General features: G+C 40.5%; 1 protein-coding gene across 5 annotated transcripts in view; it reads left to right on the top strand.

The window, feature by feature from the left end:
- PIGN (phosphatidylinositol glycan anchor biosynthesis class N) overlaps positions 1-27,120 on the top strand; it is a 110,030-nt gene that overhangs the window by 18,076 nt on the left and 64,834 nt on the right. For all 5 annotated transcript variants that reach the window (XR_012041024.1, XR_012041025.1, XM_072853150.1 and 2 more), the window contains exons 4-10: positions 1,816-1,937; positions 5,282-5,380; positions 10,181-10,287; positions 16,284-16,408; positions 17,406-17,536; positions 20,932-21,048; positions 25,858-25,898. Coding sequence is in view for 3 of the 5 variants with exons in the window: in XM_072853150.1 (XP_072709251.1) it covers positions 1,816-1,937; positions 5,282-5,380; positions 10,181-10,287; positions 16,284-16,408; positions 17,406-17,536; positions 20,932-21,048; positions 25,858-25,898 (742 nt within the window). In the remaining 2 variants the exon portion in view is untranslated. The remainder of the gene's footprint in view (positions 1-1,815; positions 1,938-5,281; positions 5,381-10,180; positions 10,288-16,283; positions 16,409-17,405; positions 17,537-20,931; positions 21,049-25,857; positions 25,899-27,120) is intronic.

The following is a 27,120-nucleotide window of genomic DNA, read 5'->3' as shown; positions in this document are numbered from 1 at the left end:
TATGGGTAGCTAATGTTTATACTGTCAAGGAAGTTAATTTTTTTAAACTCTTCTTCTGAGTAAAAGGCTTTGAAATAATTCAAAATAGCTAAATGAATTTTGAACGGGTAAATAACAATATCTGGCTATATTTTTTCTGCCTGGTATGTGTTATTGTTGACTTCAGATCCTGTGATACAGCCCCACAAAAACAAAGGTAAAGGATTACTTTCCAACTCAATAGAAATCAAACGCTAATTAAACCAGTTTCCTACCTGTTGTGACAATGAAGTGTGAGGAGGGACAAAAGTGTTTTAATGCTGTCTTAAATCTTCCACTAATGCTAGTGCAATACATTTTGATCAGTGTCCAGTGAGAATAAATTAGAAACCACTTTAACTAGTACTTAAATCCTTTTTTTCAAATTAGTACTTTTTCCAGTACAACCTATCTTAAAACCTAGCTGAGATGAGAGCTAGGAATAACATGTCAGAGTGCTATATCACCTTTTACATTTTTCACTGTGATATTTGGGCTATTCCAAATAGTCCTGTGAGCTTTCAAGTAGGCCTGAGAATGTAAGCTCTAAGATTAGTTAAAAAAAAACCCGACAAGCAAACTGTGAATCCTGCAAGCTTAGAGTGGAGCCTGAAATTTTAGGTCGTGGTTTGATTCTTACTTCATTAGTGAGAAATATATTTAGAGCTGAGTGTGCAGATACTATTCTTGTAATTAACAGTTGTATAAAATCTCTGTTAAAAATAAAGTTACAAAGCATGAACTTAGAATCTACTTGGGCTAAAACATATCTGATAAAAATATAGCAAATTTTGTAGCTTATATCATGAACAACAACAAATACAATTTCCCGGTAGATTTGACTCTTAAAAACGGCTTTAAATTTGTTCAGAAGATTCTGCTGCTTTTTTTGTAAACATCGGTATAAGGTATGTCCTGGTGTGTTTTGTTTTCTTTCTTTCTCCCCTTGCTCTGACAGTGGGCAGTGAATCTTTCTCGTCTTCCAGAAGATGGAGACAAGAAAACAGCATATGGTAATGCTCACTGCTTACTCTCCGACAGGCTCCAGCTGTTCATATCTTCAGCAGACAATAATAGTTTATGAGGCTGTTTCTTACACTTGGGCTTTGTCCTCTATTTTCTTTGCTTTTTATCTGTTATAACTATTGTATGTGCATAATCCCTAGACAATTTATCTATTTCTGTATATGTGGTGAGAAGGTATTCTCCTTCACTTTGGTGTAACTGCAAAAGATACAAGGTTTTCTTAAATTTCCTCCATGTTGCTGAACTGATTTGCACCTTAGATTTACGTGGTTATTAAATTCTCTTGATGCTGGCTTCCAATATTCAGCACAGATAAAGGCAGACATGGTCACAAGAACTAATTATAATTGAGCATATTTAATGAGCAAGAGAAGATTGAGCTAGACACTTTCAAGCTAAATGGAAAGAACAAAGAAAAGTAACACCAGGCAGAAACAATCTGTTAGGGGGAAAAAAAGTAAGCTATAGCAGAAAGCAGCAGAAAAATATAGTATGTTAATTCTAAGTGTATTAGAACACCAGCTAAACTCATCTGTTTGCAGTCCTAATGGGCCACAATAGTAATGTTCTCTGTGGGGTGTTATAATATAGAACTACTTGCAGGTTAATGTTCTGCTTGTTTTGCTGCACGGCAGGTGGTAGTGAAAATCTGTTTTAGTCTGGTGTTTTTTTGCATTTCCTGCCTCACCTCTACCTGTCACTGTTTTTATCTGCAATTCATTGTATTTTCAAGAAGTCATAAGCATTAACTGCCTTGTATCCTGTTTTCAGGAGTATTCTGGAAAATAATGGCAGCTGGGGAATCTCTCACACTCGGGTCCCAACAGAATCCAGGCCAGGGCACGTTGCGCTTATAGCTGGATTTTATGAAGATGTCAGTGCAGTTGCTAAAGGTATGCTGGTCCTAAAGCTTTGAACACTGTCCTCCAAATAAGGTGTTTCAGTGATGTGCTGGGCTTCTAGATGATTATTGATAAATACCTGCATAGTGGTTTGTATACCAAGATTATATGGAAAGAACAATTTTGGATGGATTTCCCACTCTTAATACTGATAGCTATGAAAGTAGCTTACTGTCGTGGTTTAGCCCCAGCCAGCAACTAAGCACCACGCAGCCGCTCGCTCACTCCCCCCTGGTGGGATGGGGGAGAGAATCGGAAGAGCAAAAGTAAGAAAACTCGAGGGTTGAGATAAAGACAGTTTAATAGGGAAAGCAAAAGCCGCGCACGCAAGCAAAGCAAAGCAAGGAATTCCTTCACTACTTCCCATGGGCAGGCAGGTGTTCAGCCATCTCCAGGAAAGCAGGGCTCCATCATGCGTAATGGTTACTTGGGAAGACAAACGCCATCACTCCAAATGTCCCCCCTTCCTTCTTCTTCCCCAGCTTTATATACTGAGCATGATGTCATGTGGTATGGAATACCTCTTTGGTCAGTTTGGATCAACTATCCTGGCTGTGTCCCCTCCCAGCTTCTCCTGCACCTGGCAGAGCATGGGAAGCTGAAAAGTCCTTGACTAGTGCAGCAACAACTAAAACATCTCTGTATTATCAACACTGTTTTCAGCACAAATCCAAAACATAGCCCCATACCAGCCACTCTAAAGAAAATTAACTCAATCTCAGCTGAAACCAGGACAGTATCCACCCCTTATTCCATACCATTTACGTCATGCTCAGGTCTCACACTATCCAATACATTCTCATTACCCACCATCACCCTTCCCATCCTTTGATATAATACACACATATCATCCCCTTAGTCTATGGACCACCCCTACAAAATATTAGTAAAATGTCCATAAATGTCCACAAAATGTCCACTGAGTTCATTTAGTCCATGACTTTGGGCTTCATCTCTTATGGTTGTTACTCAGGACAGGAGAGGTGGTGTGTTTCTTGGAGTTATTGGGCACCAAAGCCAGCTCAGGTCAGGTCACTGCTGCACTTGCACTGCTTCTTGTAAGGCTTCTCCTCCATTGGTTCAGGTGGTTCCGGCTGTAGTAATTCCTATAACATGCAACTCAAATCATGGGTTACAATAATTTAAAGGTATTTCCATTACAATCTCCACCTCTGGTCCCTTTGGACAGACCATCAGGTTTAACATTGCAATGAAGTCCTCCCTTTGCCCCTGCTCCAGCTTGGACTTATCCACAGAATGTAGTACCTTCAGAAGTAAACTTGCTCCAACATGGCCTCATGCACAGCCACAGAGGCTTCGAGGTGTACCTGCTGCAGCATGGACTTCATCCACAGCCACAGATGCTTCGAGGTGTACCTGCTGCAGCATGGACTTTATCCACAGCCACAGATGCTTCGAGGTGTACCTGCTCCCACGTGGACTCATCCACAGGTCACAGTCCCTTTGACTCGAGTTCACACTGGAGTTCCAGCCTGTCCAGTACAGCAGCACAGAAACAGCAGCGATGTCCTGGCCATCTGCCAGCCCAGGTGCAAGGCCATTGCTGTTATCAAAATGTTCCCAGGCACAGCACAGTAAGATGATCAGCAGTACAGCAGCACGGCAAGCAGTGAAAGCAAAAAGCAGCCACTAACAAGCCCTAGACTCTAACATACAGTAAGGCAGGCAAGCCCTATGGCAAGCACAGAAGCCTGCCGATTAATAGCTTAACAGCAATAACAGCTATAAATTTTATCTAGCACATTCCAATCAAATCCGTCATTATCTCAAACCCTTTGAGCCCCACGTTGGGCGCCAAAAAGGACTGTCGTGGTTTAGCCCCAGCCAGCAACTAAGCACCACGCAGCCGCTCGCTCACTCCCCCCTGGTGGGATGGGGGAGAGAATCGGAAGAGCAAAAGTAAGAAAACTCGAGGGTTGAGATAAAGACAGTTTAATAGGGAAAGCAAAAGCCGCGCACGCAAGCAAAGCAAAGCAAGGAATTCCTTCACTACTTCCCATGGGCAGGCAGGTGTTCAGCCATCTCCAGGAAAGCAGGGCTCCATCATGCGTAATGGTTACTTGGGAAGACAAACGCCATCACTCCAAATGTCCCCCCTTCCTTCTTCTTCCCCAGCTTTATATACTGAGCATGATGTCATGTGGTATGGAATACCTCTTTGGTCAGTTTGGATCAACTATCCTGGCTGTGTCCCCTCCCAGCTTCTCCTGCACCTGGCAGAGCATGGGAAGCTGAAAAGTCCTTGGCTAGTGCAGCAACAACTAAAACATCTCTGTATTATCAACACTGTTTTCAGCACAAATCCAAAACATAGCCCCATACCAGCCACTCTAAAGAAAATTAACTCAATCTCAGCTGAAACCAGGACACTTACATAAGTTAATATTTTGTAACATGGTAAAATTTAGCACCCTGAGTCTAAAAGCAGAAGTATCTTATGGAGTGACCTCTTCATATAACAGTTTTTAATTATCATTTGGGATGTAACGGGAGATGGCTACGTAGATGTCGCAAACAAGAAGTGAACTGCAGTGTCTTAGCTGAACCATTGCTAGGCTGAGTTGGAGAATCGGTAGCAAAATAAAGCGAAAACCCCAACTATGTGTTTTGTCCAGAGCTAGCTGTTACTGCATGCTTGGTGGTTAATAATGTGGAACAAGCCTTTGCGTTACTGACTTGGCCTTTTGTGTGGTCCTCTGCCTTCCCCCAGGCTTCCAGGCCTGAACACTTGTAATGTTGTGTGTTGGTTTTGGACAGGGGAGGTAAGACGAATTACTTGCTATTGTCAATGTTCCTAATCAAGAGGTTCTTCCTTCTGACATCTGCTACAAATGCAGGATTGGCAGGAATTGCTGTTAAGAGCATCTCTTTATATTGCTGTCAGCTGCCTTGTCACGGAAACAGAAGATCTTGAAGGTTTTATTGTGATGAGGTGGAACGTGACTGCTGGAAATATGATATATGAGTGTGTAATTTATTGCCTAAAATGCCAAAAACTGAGTTCAGACAACAGGGGATTTAGAATTCAGGAGAATTTTAGCTGTTTAGAAGGTAAACCAGCTGTGTGTTTTGTCTGTTTGAATCCTTGCATAATGAGATTGGCTTAGGTTTTCAGCTCACTTGTTAATGAATGAGGGACTAATTGCAAATAGAGGTTGAAATGGAAGTAAAACGGAGATTCGCAAAGTGGAGTTCATTGTGAAATAATATAAGGGAAACTTTAAGAAAAAAACATTTTGCATCGACTGTCTATCTTAGCAGTCAGTGAGATCTTCTGGCAACCCCATTTAAATACAGGTATGTTTGTTTAACAGGATGGAAGGAGAATCCAGTGGAATTTGATTCTGTTTTCAACGAAAGTAAATATACTTGGAGCTGGGGAAGCCCAGATATTTTGCCAATGTTTGCAAAAGGTAAGGTTTAAATTTTGTGACTCTTTAACACATAGTTATCGGGTAGTAAAATAGAGACGCTTACAATTTTTGAGTTAGAGAAGAAAGACAATTAAGTATTTCCAGTTTGTATATTTGTGTATACCTGATTCCTGATTTGTGAATTCAAGATTGGGTGGAGAAAAAGCAGCAAGCTTTTCAAGAGGATATACCTATTTATTACTCATCCTTTTAAGTAGGCCCTACCCAATTCTATCAGCATACTAAAGGAAACACACCCTTAGATAAAAGGACCTAATATTTTTTTTCTTTGGTTGAGGTTTAAAGCTCTTGTTTGCAAGCCTGCAGCTGGGGCTTTTCTTCCTCTGCATGCAGCTCCCAGTGAGTCGGGTGATAGAGCTGCAGCCATGCTTTTTGAGTGTCTGAGCTGGAGAAGTAGCTTATTGTGGGTTATCCTGCTTCTACTCCAGAACAATAATGTGTAAAGGGAAGAACTATATGCAAGTAGGAACTGCCTGGTACTATTCCTGAAGCTGAGGTCTTTTCCCCATGGCGTGCAGTGTGTTAAAGCCTCGTCAGCCCAGTGCAGTTGATCTTTGAGCATGCAGAGATTGCTGAGCAACACTTCAAACATTTAAAGCGTCTCCAAGTTTGATTTCGTTTTGTTCTTGGAAGAATGAGGGCATATACACCCTTTCTCATAATCTCAGAGTAAAACAGATTGAAGTGAAAAGGGGACAATCTAGGGGCATGTGCTGCTGTTCTGTTCTAAGTATTGGCATTGACAAATCGGAAAAATGTGATAGGCAGGACAGGAGTGGAATCTAATATTGGTTTAGAAAAAGTGTACATCATATTTCTCATGGTGTTTCTTGAACTTTTTCTTAACTCCAGTCTCTTCCCCCTCTCCTTCTGATGTTCCCCCCACACACACCTCTTTTCTGTTCTCTGCTTGATCCTCATAAGTTTATGGTAAGCTGTAAAAATATCTCCTGATAATTTCCCATGACCTCACATTACAGCTTGTATTTGGGAATATTGTGATGGTGGCTAGGGAGAGGGGAAAGGTAGTACACTGTTCTTGCACAGATTATTTACATTTTTGGAGATACGTTCTTGGGAAAATATTTGGGGAATTCAAGAATTTCCCAGAGCCCTGTCCTTCTCCTAGTTTTGTTTGAGTAAGAAGATAAGCAGGGGACTTGGAAGCAGCTTTGATGTCATCTGGAGGGATGTGCAGGGTAATACCGTACTGTTGCTGTGTCTCTCAATATGGCTTGTTCTGAGTGGCATCAACAATGGAGCTTTCTTTTGCAGGGGGAGGGAAATCCCCCCAAATTGAGAAAGGTTTAGTGGAGAGCTGTATCTGGGGAGTAGATGCTATATGGGAAAATGAATCATAGTTTCTCATTATAGAAAGGTAGATTAACTTCTTTTAGTAGAAAAAAATATTTCCCCTCCTTCCAAAGAGGAGAAGTTTTATAATACAGAAAGGATTTTATAATACAGAGTTTCCAAAGAGGAGAAGTTTTATAATACAGAAGGGAATGGAATCAAATGTTTGTTCTTTAACTTTACTTTTACAAAAAAGCCAAAAAGGAGATAGGGGACCATAGTTTAATTTCTATCCCTCTTTCCATGTTGCAAATTAGTGAGGTCACAGGACTCTTTATGTGTATTTTATCATGCCAAAATGTTCACAATTTTATTAACTGTTTCACTGCTCTCATTGGATGATGCATAAAGAGTATATAACACCTGCTGGTTTTTGGGAAGGAGAGAAAAATCCTTTGTTTCCTGTCATTGTCTATGTTCTTCAGGTCCTTTTCCTGTCATAAAATAAATATTTCAATGAGATGGTTGAGGATTGTATAGAGAAGGTAAAGAAAATGCTCACGGATATCTTTTAATGTCAAAACAGATATGCATGAAATCTAAATTTATTGAAGTCTCAGTGACTGTGTGATTAGTGTTTTAGTCTGAGAAAATGGAACTGGTGTGCAATTTACTTCTTAAGCAGGATTAAAAAGTGTTAGTTTTCTAATAGTTACACTTACTTAAACTACACAAATTCGGTGTGCTAATTTTAACCTTATTTTCTGTGAATTTCAAGGTCATAATCTAAAAGTATATCTGAAAATAATATACTTTGAAAATGCCTGTGTTATTTCCAGAATGCTCTTTAAAATTTTGAGTTTTTCTTCTAGACTTGCCAGAATTTGAGGTTTGACTTGAACAGTCCAGTCCTGTACTGTTTTGTCATGGGTCTAGGTTGGAGTATAATCCAGAGTATTAAATGCCATGCTGAAAAAGGAGCTGAGGCTGTTGCTTCTGTTAAGTAGATATTAGTAGAAGTAGATATTACTTCTGGAAGTAGATATTAGTCCTTTGCACCCAGATTGCCATTTGTTCCACAGGTTCCCTTTCTCTCTCTTGGAAACTAGCAGCAAGGCTAGGGTCAATGTTTAGCTTGAGTATGAAGAAGGGTATCATCAAGACCATGAACACAACTGGGACAAACTTTTGTCAGGGTTATTTTGGACAGACAGACCTCTCCGTCTCCTCTTCTAGTTCCTTGCTCCTACAGGGCACCAAGAAAAATGCGGAGTTTCTCACATTCCTTACCTGGCTGTGTTTGATGACAGCGCTCTGATGCTCATGCTCTGTCGGCTCAGTGTCTGACTGTCCTTGTGCCTTTCTTCCCCTCGTGTGTGCCTGCAAAATTTGCTAGCAAAAGTCTCCTGCTGGTCTGGGCTCTGACCCATGAAAGACTTGTCAGACACAGGACCTGCCCCACTAGCAGAGCGAGAGCTTTGCTTTCTGCAGGATGTAAATCTTATTGTAAGAGGGTGATAACTTGATCCCTGATCCTAATATTTGAATATTGATGCTGAGGGTGAGATGATGTGCCAGACAAGTCTGCAGTAGGAATAGGTGGTATCTGGTGTGGGAGTTTCTGGCACCTCCAGTTATTTCCCTTAGCATAATGGCAGTACGAAACCGAATAGAGCTCTGTGCTCACTTCTAAAGGACCTTTTCATCCCTGGCTTCCTTCTACTTCTCTATCCCATCTTCACTTCCTCATCCCCAGACGTAAAGAAAGTATTGGGCGTACTGTTGCCTGACACCTCTCAAACGACAGAAATACAATAATATTTTGTAACATTTGGCATAGTAAGTTTTCTTATTTAAAAAAAAAAAACCAACAATTATTTTATAAGCTATGCAGGCACTCCAAAACTTTCCTAGTATGGCTTTGTTTTGCCACTGTTTCTCTTTATAGCAATGCAGGGTTGGGTGAGGTTTTGGGGTTTTTTTGTTTGCTCTAATTTTAGAAATTAGAAATGGGTAAGTAGTAGCTGTGTTCATTTGTCTGGTCTGCAAAATGCATGCTTTCATTTGGCTTCTTTGGTGTGGTACCTCTCAAAGACAGGTCTTCTCAGGTTTGCTGTGACACTGGAAAAACACTACAGCACTCTACCCTCTTAGACCATCAGTCATCCTGATGGTGATGGCCAGGGCTTATTTCTTCTTTTGAACTCCTTTATCCACCAATTGGAACTCCTTAAATCACTTTTTAATGCCTGGGAGTATTTTCTTCCTCTTCTTTCAGACTGAGAACAGCAGCGAGTGTTCTGGGTTATAAGTAGTAGTAACGTCTCCTGGGGGCAGGGGGAAGCTGCACCAGAAAATCTGTGCCAGCTTTCATCTTCCTTGCCTGAAATACCTGCATTCCTTGTGTGGGTTTGGACATAATCTTGGTTAAACAGCTCCCTTATACTGGGATGTTAGTTCATTCACAAGCCTGGAAGCTTACAGAACTGCATTATATAATTGTGACATCCAGCAAATCAGTTATATTCTCTCTGGCCATCAACTGATAAAAGAACATTTTCCCTCTGGGAGTTTACGTAGTCACGGTAGAAATAGCATCCCCAAGCTGTAATAGCTCAGCCGTTGACTGAAGTATTTCATTAAACCCCACCTAACTTCTGAAGTCCTGGAAAGATCTGAAGTTTATTTTCTCCCAGGTCTTCATCTTTTTTTCCCCTCTTTTCTCTGCTTTGCTTTCTTGAGAGTGAGTACAGAATGAAATTGCCTTGTCCAGATGCTGTGTTTTTGCATGAGTGGCCCTCATGTTGTACTTTATGCCTGAATATAGTCCAGTAGTTCTCCCTTTTATATCTTGAATCCATGTTTTAAAGATGCAGTCTTTGAATATTGTCTTTTTGAAGTTGTCCACTTGGCTTTCAATACTGTGTTGCCTCCTAGAATTGATGTACAGTAACTAAGTTACATCCCTCCTGTTGCCTTCCTTAGATGTCATATATGATGTTTTCCTGTGTAAAAGGCCTCATTGATAGGGCATTGTCTTGTATGATTCAGTTTAACAACCAAAAGCTAAGTACATCTTCTTAAACAAAAAAACTCCCAAAACACATGTGTTCAAACAAGGCTCTTAATGTGTAGCTTCCTCTATTAGAAGTTTCTCAGTGAAATTCCTTGTTTCAAAGCTAGGTTCTGTTTAGTTTGCTTTAAATGGGATTTGTTCTACTCCTATCTGCTTTTCTATACTTTATTTCCTCACCTCAGCATACTGAATAACATTGCTCCTCATTCCTCTGGGGTGCTAGTAAGCTAAGGAGTTGAAATGATATCCAGGCTTCAAAAAAGCATGGGAAAAAACATTGGAGTTCTCTCAGGATTGTCATTCTTGATAGGTTTCTACTCCTATACATTAATATTCATGTATTTTTTGACTATGAGGAAAGGAAGAAAACTTTTCTCTGTCTCCGATTCCATCTATATTGGTTTTTGCAGGTGCTACTGGAGATCACGTTTATACATTTTGTTACACAGCAGAAAGTGAAGACTTTGGAGCAGAAGATGCAGCCAAGCTTGACACGTGGGTGTTTGATCATGTTAAGGTGAGTGGAGAATCTTTTTATGCTACCTGTGTATAAAAAGCAGAGCTGGACATTAACTTTATCATAGAACACGTTAACTTTATCATAGATCTAGAGAGTGAGAAATTTTTGAAAGACCTGTCACTTGGAGTCATAAGTAAAAACTGCTTGAATGGATTATCATGACTAGTGTAATGGAACCTTAGAGGAAGTATTTGTCATTCAATGCTAGTAAAAAAACTAACACTAATAAAAGTACCTTCTAAAAACATTCTTGGCTTTTCTTTGTCTTAAAATTGCATATAATCTGAAACCCATCTTAGAGTACTACAGACCCTTTAAAATCTTGAATGTGATTAGTTAAGGATTTTATAAACAAGTATTATGGCATGACAGAAATGGTAAGTCTTCATTATGAGAAAGAAATGGACAATATTAATGACTTAGTTTTTGTCAGGCTTGTACCCACTGTAATTATACAGTATGGTGGTTCTGATGCATGTAGCTGGCTCCTGATTATCTACTGTGGTTCATGCTATGCTGTGGCTGCCTGAGGAGTCAAGATAAGTCTGGGGGGCAGGTGGAGGCAGCTTAAGCCCTGAAGCAGTATAACTTGTTCATGTGGTGCTGTGCCCAGCTGACTTGGGTCAGTGCTGGTTCATGACTTGTTTTCTGTGACGCTGCCACAGTAAGTATTAATAGTCCAAGGCACATAGTTTCTGATTATTCATTAATTCCTATATTCATGTTATTCCATGCTACCTCACTTGTCCTGGATTAAGAAATGCTGATAGTGGATATTGGTGTATAAATATCTATATCAGTGGAGCAATTAGGTGAGTTACTTTCTGAATCTCATAACAATGTTAATGGAGTTTAAGACTTAATAAAACTTTTTCCACGAGATCTTTGGGCTGTATGCATTAACATTAGCTAACCAGCATAAATCAAATCAAACCGAAAATAAAACCAAATAAATCAATAAACCAAATCAGCATCTGTATTAGGAAGCCAAGGGTGAGTCTGCTTTAAACAGTGACGTAGGGTGGAAAAGTTCATTACAGTTTGCTAATTTACAAAGGAAGTGATTTTCTGAGTTTGCAGGTGAAAAGATGTTTTTTCTAACTGCCATCCTCTCCCTGAATGTGCAGTTGTGCCAGGTGGCGTGTTGTAATGTGTATTAATAATACAAATCAAATTAGGCTGTCAATTACACTTGAATAGCTGTTGTCTTCAAGTTGCACCCTGCTGTCATTTGAAGCTGCACAGGTATGTGAGGATGGTACTACCTTTCTTTTGCTTCAAAACACCTAATGGCATTTCTTCTTTCAAACTGTAATGATATGTTTAATATATATGTCATTACTGATGACTTCTTCCTTGGAACCAGCACCATTGTTTTAAAGACTTATTTCGCCCATCTAAATTTCATACTGTGAATGGATAGGACTTGATTGACTGGTGTAAAAAACACTCATTCCATTAATCATCTCTTCAATTACACATCAGTGATTGTGTCAGAAGCGTGAAACTTGAGGCTGACTGAGGTCACTCTGCTATTATAACTCGAACAACTGTCAGCTATGCTAGTGAGATTATATATAACAATGGCAATTTGCTGAAATCTAAATTCTGCTTTGCGTACGTTTTTTTTTCCTCCTTTGAGTTTTATCTCAAATATTTAACAACATCCTTTATGTTGGGCAAGGTGGTCCCTGGATTTCTGCCTCTTTAGGAAGTAAAAGACAGTAACGTGCACTTTCTCCCTACTGTGTAGTCAGCAGGTCCCAAGCATCATGAGGGCCACTTGAGGCTTCCTCTGCCCCAGAGAAGATGGGGATAAAATGGAGAATGGCCAAGTATTATTTGGGCTACTAGTACTGGCACCCTGCAATTGCTTGTTCTCTTAAAAAGCACTAACTAACAATAACTCAGTTGGTCAGGAGATGTGAAACTCTGACTAGTTCTTATTTGTATGGATCAGGAGCAGATTGCTTAAATCATGAGCGGAGGAAAAAATGTATGATACTTGATAGTTCCTGTCATGTCTGCTCATGGTATGGGGTGATCCTAGCCATTTCTTGGGACAGAGAAAATTGAGTATAGACTAGACTGGGTGAGGTTTTTATCTGCAGCTGGGTTAAAACTCAGTAGTTTTAATGTGTGGTAATAGCTTGGGAGTGCCTTGGAGATCCAGATGGGTATGGAGTTGATTGACTGTGGTTTTTTTCTGGGCTTTGGGGGTTTTTTTTAGAAGTCTTCAAAATAATTAAGGCACCGAGTGTAATTTAGTGTGATGTGGCCCAATGATTCTCGGTTAAATAACCTTTACCTAGATCATAGTTTGTGCTAAAGAAAAATCAGGGAGCAAAATACTGGGAGTCTAGGTTAACTAACAGGAAAAAAAAAATGGTCTTTTTAATGCATTTCTGATTTTTTAAAGTATTTAGTGAAAAACAATTTTATAAGATTGAACTCTTTTTTTTTAGGGTAAAATGATTAAAATTCCAGGAACAAAAACTGTCTTGGAGATGAGTCCCAGTAATGGTCTAACCACAATTTATTATGACCACAGGGTAGGATATGCTCAAGATATTCAGTTGATGTCTTCTGAGTTAAATGGACATGTAGGTACAGATGGCAAATATTCCACCCCCCCCCCTCCATTTTGAACACAGTACTTCATTCTTCCTTTGGCCCCTTTCTGCTGGAAGAAGGCCAGACCAAGCCTTCAGACTGTCCCTTCTGTGCAGGGTGGGGGCCAGAATCCAAACTGAATGATGTTAAACTTTGAAGCTCTGCAGACAGTGCCATGACCTGATGTTGATTTCTGCCAGTGGGTTTCAATACAGATAGCTCTGCTATAACTAACAGTACAGTGGTTGAATGATTCATTTTAAATATGTATAGGAGTCTTGTGCATGAGCATGCTCAACTGATATAAACCTGACATATATATGTTTATCCTGCCTTTGTACCTTTATTTTACATCTAAAAACTGGCATAACTAAACTCTCGCATCAGCACAAATCAGTGTTCACAGCTTTAATCAACCAATTTAATTAAGTTGTCCTGGATTGATGTATGAATGAGCTTTGTGAAAGGAAAAAGTTTGTTTGGTCTCCCTGTACATCCATGCAGTCAGCAACAGTTTATCAGTTCTATTAAAGAATCATGCTTCCATGGAGGACTCTGGGGCAACAAACAGTCCCCAAAAACTTACGTTAAACATCTATGGAGTCCATATTTTGTTCAGACATCAGTAAATCATGTATTTGCTAGACCTTCTAGGTAGGTTTTTTTCTTCTTTGCTTTCTCCCATCCAAGGAGGGAGATGATACTAAAAGATTTCACATAGTTGTAACCAAACTTCTCTTGTAATATTTTGATTAGTATTACATTATAATTAACTTTACAGTTTACTCTAAATGTTTTAATGGGAAATTTATTGCTGATCTTAATAAACTGTGTATCAGTTGTAGCCAGGGCCTTATGTGTTGTTAGTTGCCAGAAAATCATAGAAAAGTTGCCAGAATCATAGAAAAAGAAGGTTGGAAGAAAGCTGTAGTGGTCATCGAGTCCAACTCCCTGCACGAAGGAGGTCCATTTAGAGCAGGCTGCTCAGGCCTTGCCCAGTCAAGATTTGAGCATCTTCAAGGGCAGAAATTCAACAACCTCTTGAGCACCTGTTCCAATATCTGTCTACAGTTGTGGTTTAAAAAAAAAAAAAAATTTAAAAAGTTTCTTAATCTTACTGGAATTTCCCATATTTCAAATTGTGAGTTTCCCCTTGTCTCATCACCAAGGGCGTCTGAGCAGTCTGGCTCAGTCTTCACCCTCCCAGTAGATGGTTGTAGACAGCAATGAGATCTCTCCTTAGCTGCCTTTTCTTGAGGCTGGAGAAACTGAGTTCTCTCGGCCTTTTTGTTGTTTACTCCCATCCCTGAAACTTCTTTGGCTTAAATATACAAGGGAGGTAATACTAATGAATAGAGCAAATAAAAGGGAAATGAAAAAATTGAGACAGAAAGCTGGTTAACATATAATGGTGGCTTGGAAGCTAGTGTTGAGTGGCAGTAGGTCTCAAGTTTTGTGAATGTTGAGTACCAAAAAGAGGCGGCCTTTAGCAGGCTACAGAGATACAAGGATAGTGCTGGGCAAACAGTTCAGCAACCTCCAGAGCAAGGTGAAGTGGTTTTTGCCCCTACTGTTTGGTGTCCTGCTTACCAACTCACCACCTTTATCAGCCTAAGACAATTCCTCGTGGTGAACTTCCTATTTGTTTTTTTCAATAAACCATTTAAAAAAAAATGTTCCATGGGATAAAGTTTGCTATTTGCTCTGGGAAAAGATGCCACATCTTAGGTTGCACTCATCTTCCTTTTGTTATCTCATTCTTAATTAGCCAGAGGTTGGGCAAGCTCTTCTGGCTGCTGCTGCTCTGGGTTACGAGGTGGCTGGGGCTGGGGGAGCGGGGTGGTTTTGCTACGTCATGGGGACTCACCTGGTGGGAGCAGAGAAGCTCAGGCCTTGCCTTCCTCACAATGGTTTCTTTTGCTTAATCAGTCCGTGATAGAAAAATACCTGCCTTCAGATACTGATTTACATTTTAGGATTTAATTTTGGGAGTTTCCTGTTTGTCTGTTTTGATATGTTGGTTCCTTTTATTTAATTAAATCCTTTATTTAATTTTATTTAATTAAAAATAAGAAAACAGAATTATACTGTATCCTGCAAATTACTGGTGTGCTCTGGAAAGTTTCTTCAATCTGTGGTCAAATACATGCAGGTGGACGAACCCCTGTGGGAAATGGAAATCTCCATAAAAATAATTATATTGCTATTGAATGTGATCGGATTATGTTCTTGTATCTTTATTTAAAATATCTCTGGGCTTTGGTCATGATTTTGTTTGGACAAGAGCTGAAGTTGAGAGCATGCAAATATTAGTCCATGAGGCTTGTGTATATTCAGGGAGAAAAAAAGGTGGAATTGCATACTGCCATGGTTTCCTGACACAGCTTACTACGATACTCTTGATGCTAGTTTGGTCTTCCTCTGGGTACAGTGACTTCCATTTACACAAGGTGTGAGCTTTAGTTTTTAAGAGCTCCACCGCTATCACAGGTGTGTGATGGACTGCTCTGTCCTTTGGTGGCAGAAATGGTTCACTGGCCCTACCAGCATTTTCCCTGGACTCTTGCGTGAAATTCGAAGACGTTTTCCTTTATATTAGTGTACTGAAAGGTCTTCTGAATGCTCTTTGAACTAAAACCCCACCCAACTTTGTTTCCTTGGGCAGTGCTGTTACTAAGGAGATCATGTTGGAATAGCTGTCTGCCCGCATTTTGCATTGCTGTAATATGGCTGGTCTAACACAGAATAGCCATGTCAAGACTCATTCAATCTGAGGGGAAAATCCCCCCAGCATCTGCCTCAGGGATGCTTAAGTAGGACATGTGCAAGGCAGATGGATGTTCTGTAGTTCATGTATTTGCAAAGCGTGTCTTGTTTTGTTCTGTTTTAATTTGGTTTCTGCAAACGATTTGTAGCTTGGTATCTCAGTCCTGCAGAACCTGCTTCCAAAGCAAGAGTATTTGAGACCTTCGCTTCTAGCTTGAAATCGATAAATCAATGGAAATATAAAGCCATAAGCAGATCTCAGGAATGGTGCATAGTTGTGATTACATCGGAGGCAAAGAAGGGATGACACACAGTTATCTGGTATTTCTGCCTAAAGAAACTCAAATAACATTTTAAAAAAAACCCAAAACCAAACAAAAAGACCCCTCAACTTGAGGAGTATTGCCTCTCCTAGGCTGAAAATTTGGACTGACTATATTGATGGTAGTTATCCTCTGAAAAGTAAATTGGAAAGTAATTAATTTTTCTCTTTCATAACTCTAATAACTATTAGTATTTTGACATGAAAACAGCTGCGTTTTAGTTTTAATAGGCTGCCTATAATCTTTTTCCATTGTACTGAGACTAATATCTTAATGGCTTATTCCATGCAGAGCTTCTTTAATTCTTCCAGAAGTAACCAGACATTGTTCTCTGCACTGAATGAAGAGAAAGTGGTTCTGTTCCTGCATTTGCTAGGCATAGACACAAATGGACATGCTCATCGGCCAAACTCGAGGTAACTGAGAGATTAAGCATATCTTTCTTATTAGTTTTAAATGCATACAGTAACTTTTTACCAGTGCTATTTATCAAGCCTGAAACAAGACTTGTAGTCTTGAGGGTTTCTACAATAGGTCATATATGTCACTATGATTACTTATGTTTTGAATTTTCTGGGTTTTTTTTGTTTTTAAGGTCTCCTCTGTACAAGTGACAGATTTTTGCTCTATACAGTGTGCCTGGTTACACTCCTGTACTCGAGTCTGATTTTTAGCAGATCGTCTTAGTGTTATAGTCAACACATAATCTAAAGGATATGTAGGAAATTGCAGTTTTACATATAAAATGGAAACAGTTTTCGGATTCCCCATAGCTGAAATGGTATGGTTGAATTTATAGACAACAGTAAGCTCAGGAGTAATGGCTGCAAATTCCAGCATTATGTTTTAGATTTCCTTAGGACACCTGAACAAAGAGAAGAGTTTAAATTAGCAGTATTCATCACCAATTCATCTTGAAGTGTGTTATTTGAGAAGGTTCTTGTAATTTCCTCACATGCTTTGAATGTAGGATGTCTTTCTCTTGATCCTTGCATACTTTCGGAATCCTTGCCCTGATTTCCTACATCATTCCAAAGTTCATACTTGCTTTATGTCTCGGTTTTTTTGTTATGACTTTTTGAAGATTTTTTGATCTCCTTAACTTGCCTGATAGCTATGGGTGATTAAATTATGGTCTTCAATCAAGGACAGGTCAGATTTGAAATACAAATAAACATCCATTTGAGACTAGTTTCAGGAACCTTCAAACTGTACTGTGACAATTTAGTATTTCCCATAAGACCTAGAGGAGGAGAGATTTTATATCTCAGATGCCTTTTGTTAGCTTGAGGTTCTGTAGAGGATAAAGCTGTCTAATCAAAAGACTGGGCATTGTGACCATGGATAACTTGCTTTATACCGAGTGTGAGAGCCACTGTGAATCTAACAACAGTTTTTTTCTTATTTTTCTAGGGAATACAAGGAGAATATTAAAAAAGTTGATGAGGGTGTAAAAGAAATTACTTTGATGATTGACGATTTCTATGGAAATGATGGAAAAACTGCATTTATTTTAACTTCTGACCATGGAATGACAGATTGGGGTGAGTCTTTTTAAATGTTGAGTCAGATGAGTTTATGGGCACGTATATGGAGTATGATTAGAACTCTGTCCCATTAGAAGCTTTGGAGCCCCTGCTTTGATTTAATATCCTAAGTGTTGCTTGTATATGAAACCCATGCAAACTAGGAAATGGTTAATTGGCTGCAGGGGCCCTCATCAGCCCTGTGACAGCTGAGTTGCATATCTGGACAGAAAAAAAAAAATTAATAGGGTAAAGCTTAACTGCCTTAGTGGCTGCTAGCGGGGATAAAGACCTGAATATCACCTTTTCAAGAATTCCAAGAACACTCCTGTACTTGTGTGCACCCAATGAAAGTGATAAGTCTCTCTTCCAATGCTGTGTGTGTTTGTAACTCCTAACTGTGATACTTTTGAACCAAGGATGCTTCAGGCGTGGTCTTGGCAAAATTCTGCATCTTATTCTGTGTGTGAAATCCTAAACTTTCTAAATGGAAGGGATGCGGACTTTTTCTGTCCTCAGAGATGACAAAAATATTCATATATTTATTCAAAATCAGCGTAATTACCATCTGCTCATTTGCAAAATAGTCTGTTTTGAATATTATTTGCTATTGAGCTGACTGCCGCTTGCAATAAAATTTTAATTCTGGCATATATTTTTTTTGTCTGTTTCAAGTAATCGTTTCATAATTTTTTATGAGAGGGGTGTATATATATATATATCTATCTCTTTTATTTATATATAAGATATATGATCATAGGGACCTCAGGAGGTCCAACCACCTACTCAAAGCAGGATCAGCTTTGGGATCAGACATAGTTGCTTGGGCTTTACCCAGCGGGGCCTTTAAAACCTCAAAGGACAGAGCCTATGCAACACCATTGCGCAGCCTGCTCTGCTGCTTGCCTGCCCTCATGGAGGGCAAAAGGCTTTCTTTATCTGCAGTCTGAACCTCTTTTGTTTCAACTTATGCCTGTTCTATCTCATCCTCCCACCATGCACTGCAGTGAGACCCTGGCTCCATCCTCTCTCAAACCCCCTCGCAGTGGGGTACAGGCAGGATGCTCTGCTACGTCCTCCCCAAAGCCATTTCTTTTCCAGGCTGAACAAGTCCCGGTCCCTCAGCCTCTCCTCACAGGACAAGTGCTTCTCAAACCAATTTGGGGGCCCCCACTGAGCTCGTTCCAGATGGTTGATGTCTCTCCTGTACTGGAGGGGCCCAAAACCAGATCCAATGTCTAGAGGTTGCCTCACAAGTACTGAGTAGAGGAGGATAATCCCTTCCCTGGACCATGCTCCTGTTAACGCAGCCAGGGGTGTGCTGCTGGCCCTCCTCGCTGCCCGAGCGTGCTGCTGGGGAGTTCTCATCGCGTACTTACTGGATCCTTTGAAGAAGGAATAAAAGGTGACAGGAGTAACTCTCCAGGCCTTGAGAACCACTGGTCTGTCATAGTTTTCTGTCATCTCCTTCTGTCTTGAAGAAAAAGCTTGATCTTCTGCCAGAGGATCAGCTTTAAAGTTTAGTTTAGTAAGTCCAAGAGCAAACCCAGAGATGATGCTCAGCCAGTGGTCTGAAGGCTAGTTCAGTAGCTTTTTATTTGAGCTTGTAGTATCAGCAATTGCTGCAGTCTTTCAGTGGTTATTTGCAGAATGGGATGTGCACCAGTTTTAAAACAAACTAAAAATTAAAAGGGCAGGGGGGACCTCTTAGGGAAGAGAACATGTTCTGAACTTGACATAATCAAAGAAACTGTGGTTGTTGTCAAAGACCAGTAAAATCACTTGCTTTCTCAGTCTGACTCCATGACTTTGCTTTAAGCTGATCTCAGATGGAACTGCTGACCACCAGCGTAGGTGGTCCCACACCCACCCTCACCTTGGCCACTTGTTGCTGCTCTCATCCTGGCACAAGTTCTACTGTGTGGTATGCTGGACCAGAGAACAGAAAACTAAACAGCAGCACCCTTTCCCTCCCTTTCCCCTGAAAAGGTGTGTTTGGAGGGTGCTGAGGGGTGGAACAGGGAACTGACCCAGCTGAAAATCAAATTCCCCCCCCCTAATTCAGAGCAGACTGAAACCTGGTTCTTACAACAGGTGGAGGGTGGATACAGCTGCCTCTCTCAGCTGTATCTGCCTTAAAGTATTCATGGAGGTAGAGTCTCAGTAAAATGCTGATGGAGCTGGTGGCTTGGCTAAAATGAAAGCTCACCAAAATTGCACTTCCCTCCTGCAACAGAAAGAAATAACTGATGTCTGGAAAGCAGAGAAAGTGCTCTCTCCGTCTGCTCTTTTCCCAGGCTCTGCAAAGAAGAGCACTTGTTGCTGCTTTTGAGCCCAGAGAGTGCCTTCCAAGGGATTTCTAAACATCGGAAATCTTATTCTCAGACCTGTGTGTTCTTAAGCTTAGGGCTGTTTAAAGAAAGCAAAGCTGGCTCTTCAGCTCTGCCATAGTGATTGTTGTACAGCCTCAATGCTATTCCCAATTTCATACCCAATTCTGGTTTGTTTTTTTTGTAAAAAAAGCTGTCCTTAATCTGTCTTATTCTCTGTCCTTCCGTAATTATTAAAATATATGTGTGTGTATATATACACACACACACACACACACAGAGGGAAGAGTGTGCGTCTGTGCAAATACAAGGAAAATGTATAATCTTGTAGACAGTGCAGTGACCGGCATAGAGTTTGTACAACAATGTCATTCCCTTTGAGAGTGGGTTATCGCACTGCTGTGGTACCTCACCCACTGAGTTCAATGACCAGTGTTTCTTTCACGCTTGTGTGGCTTCTGCTTCAGTGCAGCTGCTGTTGCAGAGACGTCATAGTTTTAAAGCTTCTGCCTTTTGGCTGCTGATACGTTAATCTGGAGGGAATTAATTTCCCTAGGGAAGGAAGTCATGTTTTATCAATTTTTAAGGAGTGTGCTACTAGGCTTTAAAACCTTAAAAACAAACTTGTATCACTGCGGAAAGGATGACAGTTGCAATACGTATTGTCTCCTGGTTTTGAAATTGAATTCTAATCCTTATTTGAGGACCAGAGACCAGTTCTATATGATTTTTTGGGCACGTGCCTGATTTTACTCAAATCAACCATCCCTGGTTTCCATGGGATACTCAGGACAGGCACATACACATGTTTTGAGCAGGTAACTCCTCTACACCTTGAGGCTTTCAAATACTTCGGCTTTAGTTTCTGTAAGTTAACAGTTTGGGTTTTTTAATATACAAAGTTATATTTTTATAGGCTTGACTTAAGTGGTACCAATTTCCCAACTTGCAACTTGAATTTAGCCTTTATTGTTAGTGGCATAAAAATAAGCTATGACGCTGGAATAGGTTCTCTGTAAGGTTTTGTTTGGTTTTACACCATGTGTCTTAAAGTTCACACTTTTTTTGTTTGGTGTATCTTAGGATCCCATGGAGCTGGTCATCCCTCAGAAACTTTAACACCACTGATTGTTTGGGGTGCTGGAGTGAATTATCCACAGAAAGTCACATCACAGTTCTTTGAAGACAACTTTTTGAAAGGTAGGTGAAATATAAAACTTAAGTGCAAGATTTTGGTGGAAAGGGAGGTGTTTAACCTGTTGATCTTCACTGACATCTGTTCCATTACGGTAAATATGACTTGCTTTGTGTGGTGTGGAAAGAAAAGGTGACAGGGCATGCCTATGAAGGATATTGCAAAATTGGTAGATAATATCAGAGTCAGTTTTCTTCTCTAATCATGGAATTGAAGACTTTCTCCCTTTGGGTACAGGAGGCTATTCACACTCCTAAGACTTAGTTCCAGAGGAGACTTAATTCTTAGGAAGACTCCCAGAGGTTAAAAGCTATTTGTACAGAAACACTATAAGTTGACATGTCCTAAGAGTCTTTCCTAGCTTCACGGTACAACCCTGGGGACTTTCCAGGGGTTGTATTGTATCACTTGCATCCTTGTGGCTGTTGTGGAAATGTAAACAGTCTTCCTCAATGAAAAACTGTGACTCTTTACTGTTATTTTTCCCCTTTATAATTTATTTAATAAGAGTAAACTTTTTTAAAAAGAATTCATTTTTAATATTTCAAAAATATAATGTAATAAATACTGGCTTACTGAAATATCAATGGATTTCTAGAACCATGTGTGATTAAACTGTGCAAGCTCTTCCTCTTTCATGTGCCCCATTCTTGTAGCCTGCTCCATTTCTTAAGATGCCTTGAATCTCTCAGGTTGTTACTCACGATCAATGAGGTAATGACTTTCTATTTTATTGGATTGTTTGTCAAGCTACAGTGGCGAAGAGAAAACAGGCAAAAATGACTTCAGCCCTGAGGTTTTAACCCCGCCCCACTCTTGAGAAGGTATTTGGTAACAGATTAAACAAACAGGACTTATCAGATATAGACCATGCTAACATTTCACTCTTTGTGATTAACTGCTGCTATACAACTATGACATCTCTGACAAAATTGAAAATAAGATGTAGAATAAAAAATAGAAGACAGAGTAAAACCAACTGATTTTGGTGTCTGTGATGGCTGATCTGCTAGACTTCTAAGGACACTTGAAGTCTCTGAGGGTCGATCTGTAATAGTTGATTTTTACAGCTGTCAGTTTCCTTGATTCTCACCAGCTTTAGTACAAACCTCAGTGTTTGACTTCAAATAATGACGAAAATGGTGTGAGAGCATTTCAGAAAAGATGAGTATTGAGCTGACTTCCAGGTACAGAATAGGGAAAGCTTTTTGGCTGTCATCTGTTAGGAAATGTGTATTTTCTTAAAGGAGGGAATGTGCACCCTGCTGTGCCTGCTTCATATTTTCCTTCTGTTGGTTTAAAAAAAAAAACAAACCAACAACCAGACAAAAAAAAACAAACACCCCAAAGCAAACACCAGAAACTCTTCCCTTCATTCTGGACTTGCTCTGCAGCTTTCCAGCTGTCGAGCATGTTGTCGGTCTGTTTAGGCACTATATTTACAGGTTCTTAATTGCTAGGGATAATCTCTATTGGCGATTTGAGTCGCTCTGAGTATCTTGGGAGTTTGAATCTCTATTTGAGTAATAAGTATCTTCTTAAAAAGTGACTGTTCTCTTTATGGTAGTACATTATAGCTTCTAGTAGGCTATGTAGCTTAAAAGTAAAGAAAAAAAGGTTGAAATGGAACTTGGCGCTTTTGCAAGTCGATACAGTTCAGCTACTCTGTTAAGTTACAATCCCAGATATTTTCACAAAGCTAACATATGAAAGAAAAGATGCTTAAAGAGGTCTCTTGAAAAGTTCTTTTGAATTTGCCTTTCCTGCTCCATACAAATGCAGTTGAGACTGTGTGCAGGAGAGGAGAGCGTTTTCAAGACCGCTGTGTCACTGATGGATGCGGGTGTCAACTTATATTTGCAGTTGCATGCACCAGTGTTCAGGTTCTTGCGTCTGTTGACAATCCTTCCTAATTTCTCTGAGTTAAGAGTGCATGGCAACAGCAGAGTATTTCTAATGCTGACAAACTTCTTACGCTCTGTTCAGTGCGAGCAGGCTGTAGGCAGCTCAGTGAATTGTCTCTCTTATCATTGCCGTCGAGGGTTGATACCTCCAAAGGCGGTGCCAACAGGCAGGACTTAGTCTGTCCAATTTGTCGCGGAAAGATTAATGTGCTCCTTGGATGGCCAGAAGGGCACGGTGTCTGCTCTGGGATGACAGCCTTCTCCTCATCAGTCCGTTCACCTGTGCTCTGCCTTCCCTCAGGCCTGGCCATGCAATCATCTTGGAAAGATTTGTGACGGCAGCCCTGCATCCTGTGGGCAATGTGTAGTATTACCCATTTGACTGTTGGCTTGACCCTTCTTCAGAAAGAAAGAGAATACAGAGCTGCTCTCCGGCTTCTCAGCGCAGGCCCCGCCGGGTGGCCTTGGGGCGCAAGTCCAGAGAAGCTTGTAAGTGAATGCACAGCCTCCCGCAGCAGAAGGGTGTGGGGTGGTTGTTTTCATCTATACACGTCCCTGTTTTGGAGAGGGCTCAGCCTGCTTTGTCGCGGCTGAGGGAGTTTGGTGTACCCCTTCACTGTTTTTGCTTCTCTGGGGTTTCATGTGAGATTTTCTTTGGTTCGTGTAACCTCAGCCTCTTCTTGAACCGGTGCTTCCCTGCTGTTTCCCCTGGACTGTTTGCATCTGACCGCCCAGCGGGCTGCAGTAAAAGCAGGGCAGGATACAGGAAAAAAAAAAAACCCTATCAAGCATGTGGAAAACTGTGCTGAGCACTGTACAGGAAACTTAGACAGGGAGCTGGAATTGTCAGCCAGGATGGGCAGCACCTACACCCAAGGCATCTCGCTCCCGGGAGGACAGCCCGGACTGGCCGGTCTGCAGGTATGTCCCGGTCCTCGGGAGCTCCTGGGCTCAGTGTCTTATGGCTCCTGGCCCAAGGCAGATGTCTTCAACTCTGTGCCTTTTGGGGAATATCTGAGTAGGGGAAGCAGAGATGTAAAAGCTTCTGGCAAAGCTAGATGTTTCTCTAGCCGAGCTACAGTTTCTTCCTACCTTAAGGACGTTGTGTGCATGTAGACAGTTTTCCAACACTTTTCATTGGAAAATGTTATTTAAAGGAAAACAAACAATGCATTTATATAATAGAAGTATGGGTGAGAGTCTAGATCTCTGGACATATAAACCCATTTCCTTTTCTGGGAAGCAAAAGGAAGCAAACTTGTCCATTTTGGTGTGAGTTTAACACAATTTGTGATTAATGCTGATCATACTTCCCCTGCGTTGCCATGGGAACTCGCTGTAATGGTATATCTCGCTGTTGTTAAGGTACATGACAGCTCTTCAGGGTGCTCTTGGGACGAAATAACAGTGGACCTGTACTCAGACCCCCGAAGCTAGCAGTGGTATGAAGTAGTTGCTGAAAATAAGTTTGGTACATGCAATTCTGCAAATGTGGATGTTTCCTGTCTTGGGCTGTTTTCAGCTGAGACAGCTTTGGGTCTGGCACAGCCAGGCTGTATCGAAAGATGGAGAAAGGATGGTATGGTCTAGGATTTGAATGCCTGTTTGGAGAAAATAAATGAGGTTGAGCCAGACCTTTGAGCGATGGTTTACCGGTATTTTTCATGAAGCCTGTTTCTGGTGCATTTAAACTTCTACTTCACATAAACCCAAACGATAATTTTGGGCAACGTGGCTACACCGTCAATGGTCTGAGGTGCTAGGCGGACTCCTGCTTCCGTTTGTGCTATTTCTGCGGTGCCATTTCAGCAAGTGGCATTAGCAGAGTAGTGTCTGGCCCATTTAGCTTTCTGTGCATACTGAGGAAGGTGGCTGTGCCCCTGGTGCTAAAATTAAGTTTGGTTCCCAAGTTGAGGATAGGTGCCCCCAACGTCTTTACTGCTATACTTGCGATCTGCTCTAGGTAGGTCATTGACAGTATTTTAAGTACTGTATCAGCAAATCTGTTTCAGCCCCTGTTATGTTTTCCTTTGTATCTGATTTTTTTTAAGCTTGAATAATAATTAAAAAAAAAGCTGTGTGTTATCTTTTTTTTTTGGGGGGGGGGGGGGGTGTTTTTTTTTTTTTTCCTGCTCATATTATTGCTATGGGTAGTGGGGCAGCGAATTTAAACATTAGGAAAAGAAGACATGGGGGGGGGGGGGAAAACCCAAACCCTGCTAAACTCTGTATTTAATTAACTCTCCACCCCCAAAGAAAACAGGCAATTTCCTCTTTATTTCCTTAGAGGCTAATGGAGAGCAGGAAAATATGGTTTTGAACCAGCTTTTTGTATGATGCACCACAGCTTTAGGGGCTTGTAGATTTGGCTTTGTCTCTGCCTTTGTTGTAGTTGTTCTGATTGCTAAATCATTGAACTTTTCCCTTGAGCTTGCTCTTGGCCGGTATTGCTTATGGCAGACATGAGGTATGTTTGTACCACTCTGTACCAGCATATTGGGGACCTTGGATTAACCTTTTTTAAAAACTAGTGAAGAGATTTAAACAGCCCTTCTCCTAAACCTGCGTTTGAATCTTTTAGTTGGCACAGGAGGTAATACATCACTTTCTATACTGTACTGAAAAAAATAAAACCTTGGACTTTCTTCAACTGATCTGGGTCACAATTGCAGGCAGCAGTTTATCCTGATGGATAAAAGAAAATGTGAACTGAAATGAATGCTTTTTATTGTTTCTGCCTGTTGAGTTCCATCTGTAACCCCTCTTGAGCTAGCATCCTACAGCCAAATTATAATTTTCTTTAGTAACAACACTTTACGGAAAATGGCAACAAGACATTAAATGTCAACTGAATTATCCCTTTCAAATCCATGTAGATTAGCTGTTCGTGTGCTCTGTTGTTTCTTGCAGAATGGAAACTGGAGAACTTGAAGAGGCTCGATGTCAATCAGGTATCAAACATACCTAATTTCATAGCTCATAAATTTTCACCTTAAATTATGAGTTTTGTGTGATTTAAACTGATTGATGGAATTTGAATGAATGATCACACTGACATAGCATTTCCCTGGAACGCGTTTCTTAAGTGTTGAAGAGTTGCAAGAACCGCACCGATACTGAACATAATATGAAAAAGTTTAAACTGCTTGTTAACACGTGGCAGCTATGTACAACTTATCTTCCTGAAGATGCATTATCACACCATTTTTAGTTATGTGATCATATGCCATTGTAGAAAGAGTGCAGTACTCAGAAATATGCCAGGTACTCCTTGAAAGCTCAGTGCATTATCTGAAAGTAATTTGAATAGCATCTGATGTGTTTTCAGAGTGGGATTTGCTTTTGCAAACCTTTAGACTTAATTTGTGATGCTTTCCCCCTACTTTCTACTTCAAAACTGTTCTGGAGCTGAGCTTACACCTCCTCGGTATCTCCTGTGAAGGTGGCCAGCTAAACACAAAGAAAGCATGGTCTAATGTCCGTGTTTCCCAAGTTAGTGAGCATCTGCTGTATGCTTTTTGCTACACTTAAGTTATCCATGTGTATGTTCAGTGTAGTTTTTTTCAGAGCTATCTATTTCAATGTCTGTATTTTGTCACTTTTTACAGAAGTTGCTGTCATTATTGAATCAAAACCAGGTCTTGCTATACTGTTAAACTGTGGGGTTTTTCAACAGGGTCTGTGATTATGGCCCAGCCACTTAGCAATTTAGACAATTTGTGCTGTAAAGAAAGAAAAAAAGGTGGACAGCTTAACCCTTGACACTAAAGCGGCCAAGCTTTTTTTAAATCATGATGATAACGCACATACATGTGTGCACCTAAAGCTTGTTTGCTTCTTACTTCCTGTTATCCTATGAAATACAATAGATTAATAACAGATTCCAAACCTGCTCAAACAAGGGAAATAAATTCATGCTAGAAGGTTGAAGTTGGGAATGTTCTGGATCAGCTGCTTTCAACAAAGCCCTGGTACAAAATTAGAGATTAATTTTTACTCTCAAGGTTGGCAGGAGTTATAGGGATGTTATTTTGAGATTGTATAGAAGAGTCTCGAGTGTCGCCTTGTTCTGGGTAATGGAGTCCCCAAAGACAGAGCTTTTGTCCTATAGTACGTGTTGGGACTATGGGTAAAAATAGCAAACTAGACTTCTGCTTACTATTATACTACAAG

The sequence above is a fragment of the Ciconia boyciana genome, chromosome 2 (assembly GCF_034638445.1).
Source record: "Ciconia boyciana chromosome 2, ASM3463844v1, whole genome shotgun sequence".
Lineage (NCBI taxonomy): Eukaryota > Metazoa > Chordata > Aves > Ciconiiformes > Ciconiidae > Ciconia > Ciconia boyciana.
Note: the sequence above shows the minus strand (reverse complement) of the source record. Positions and strands in the feature narration are given on the sequence as shown.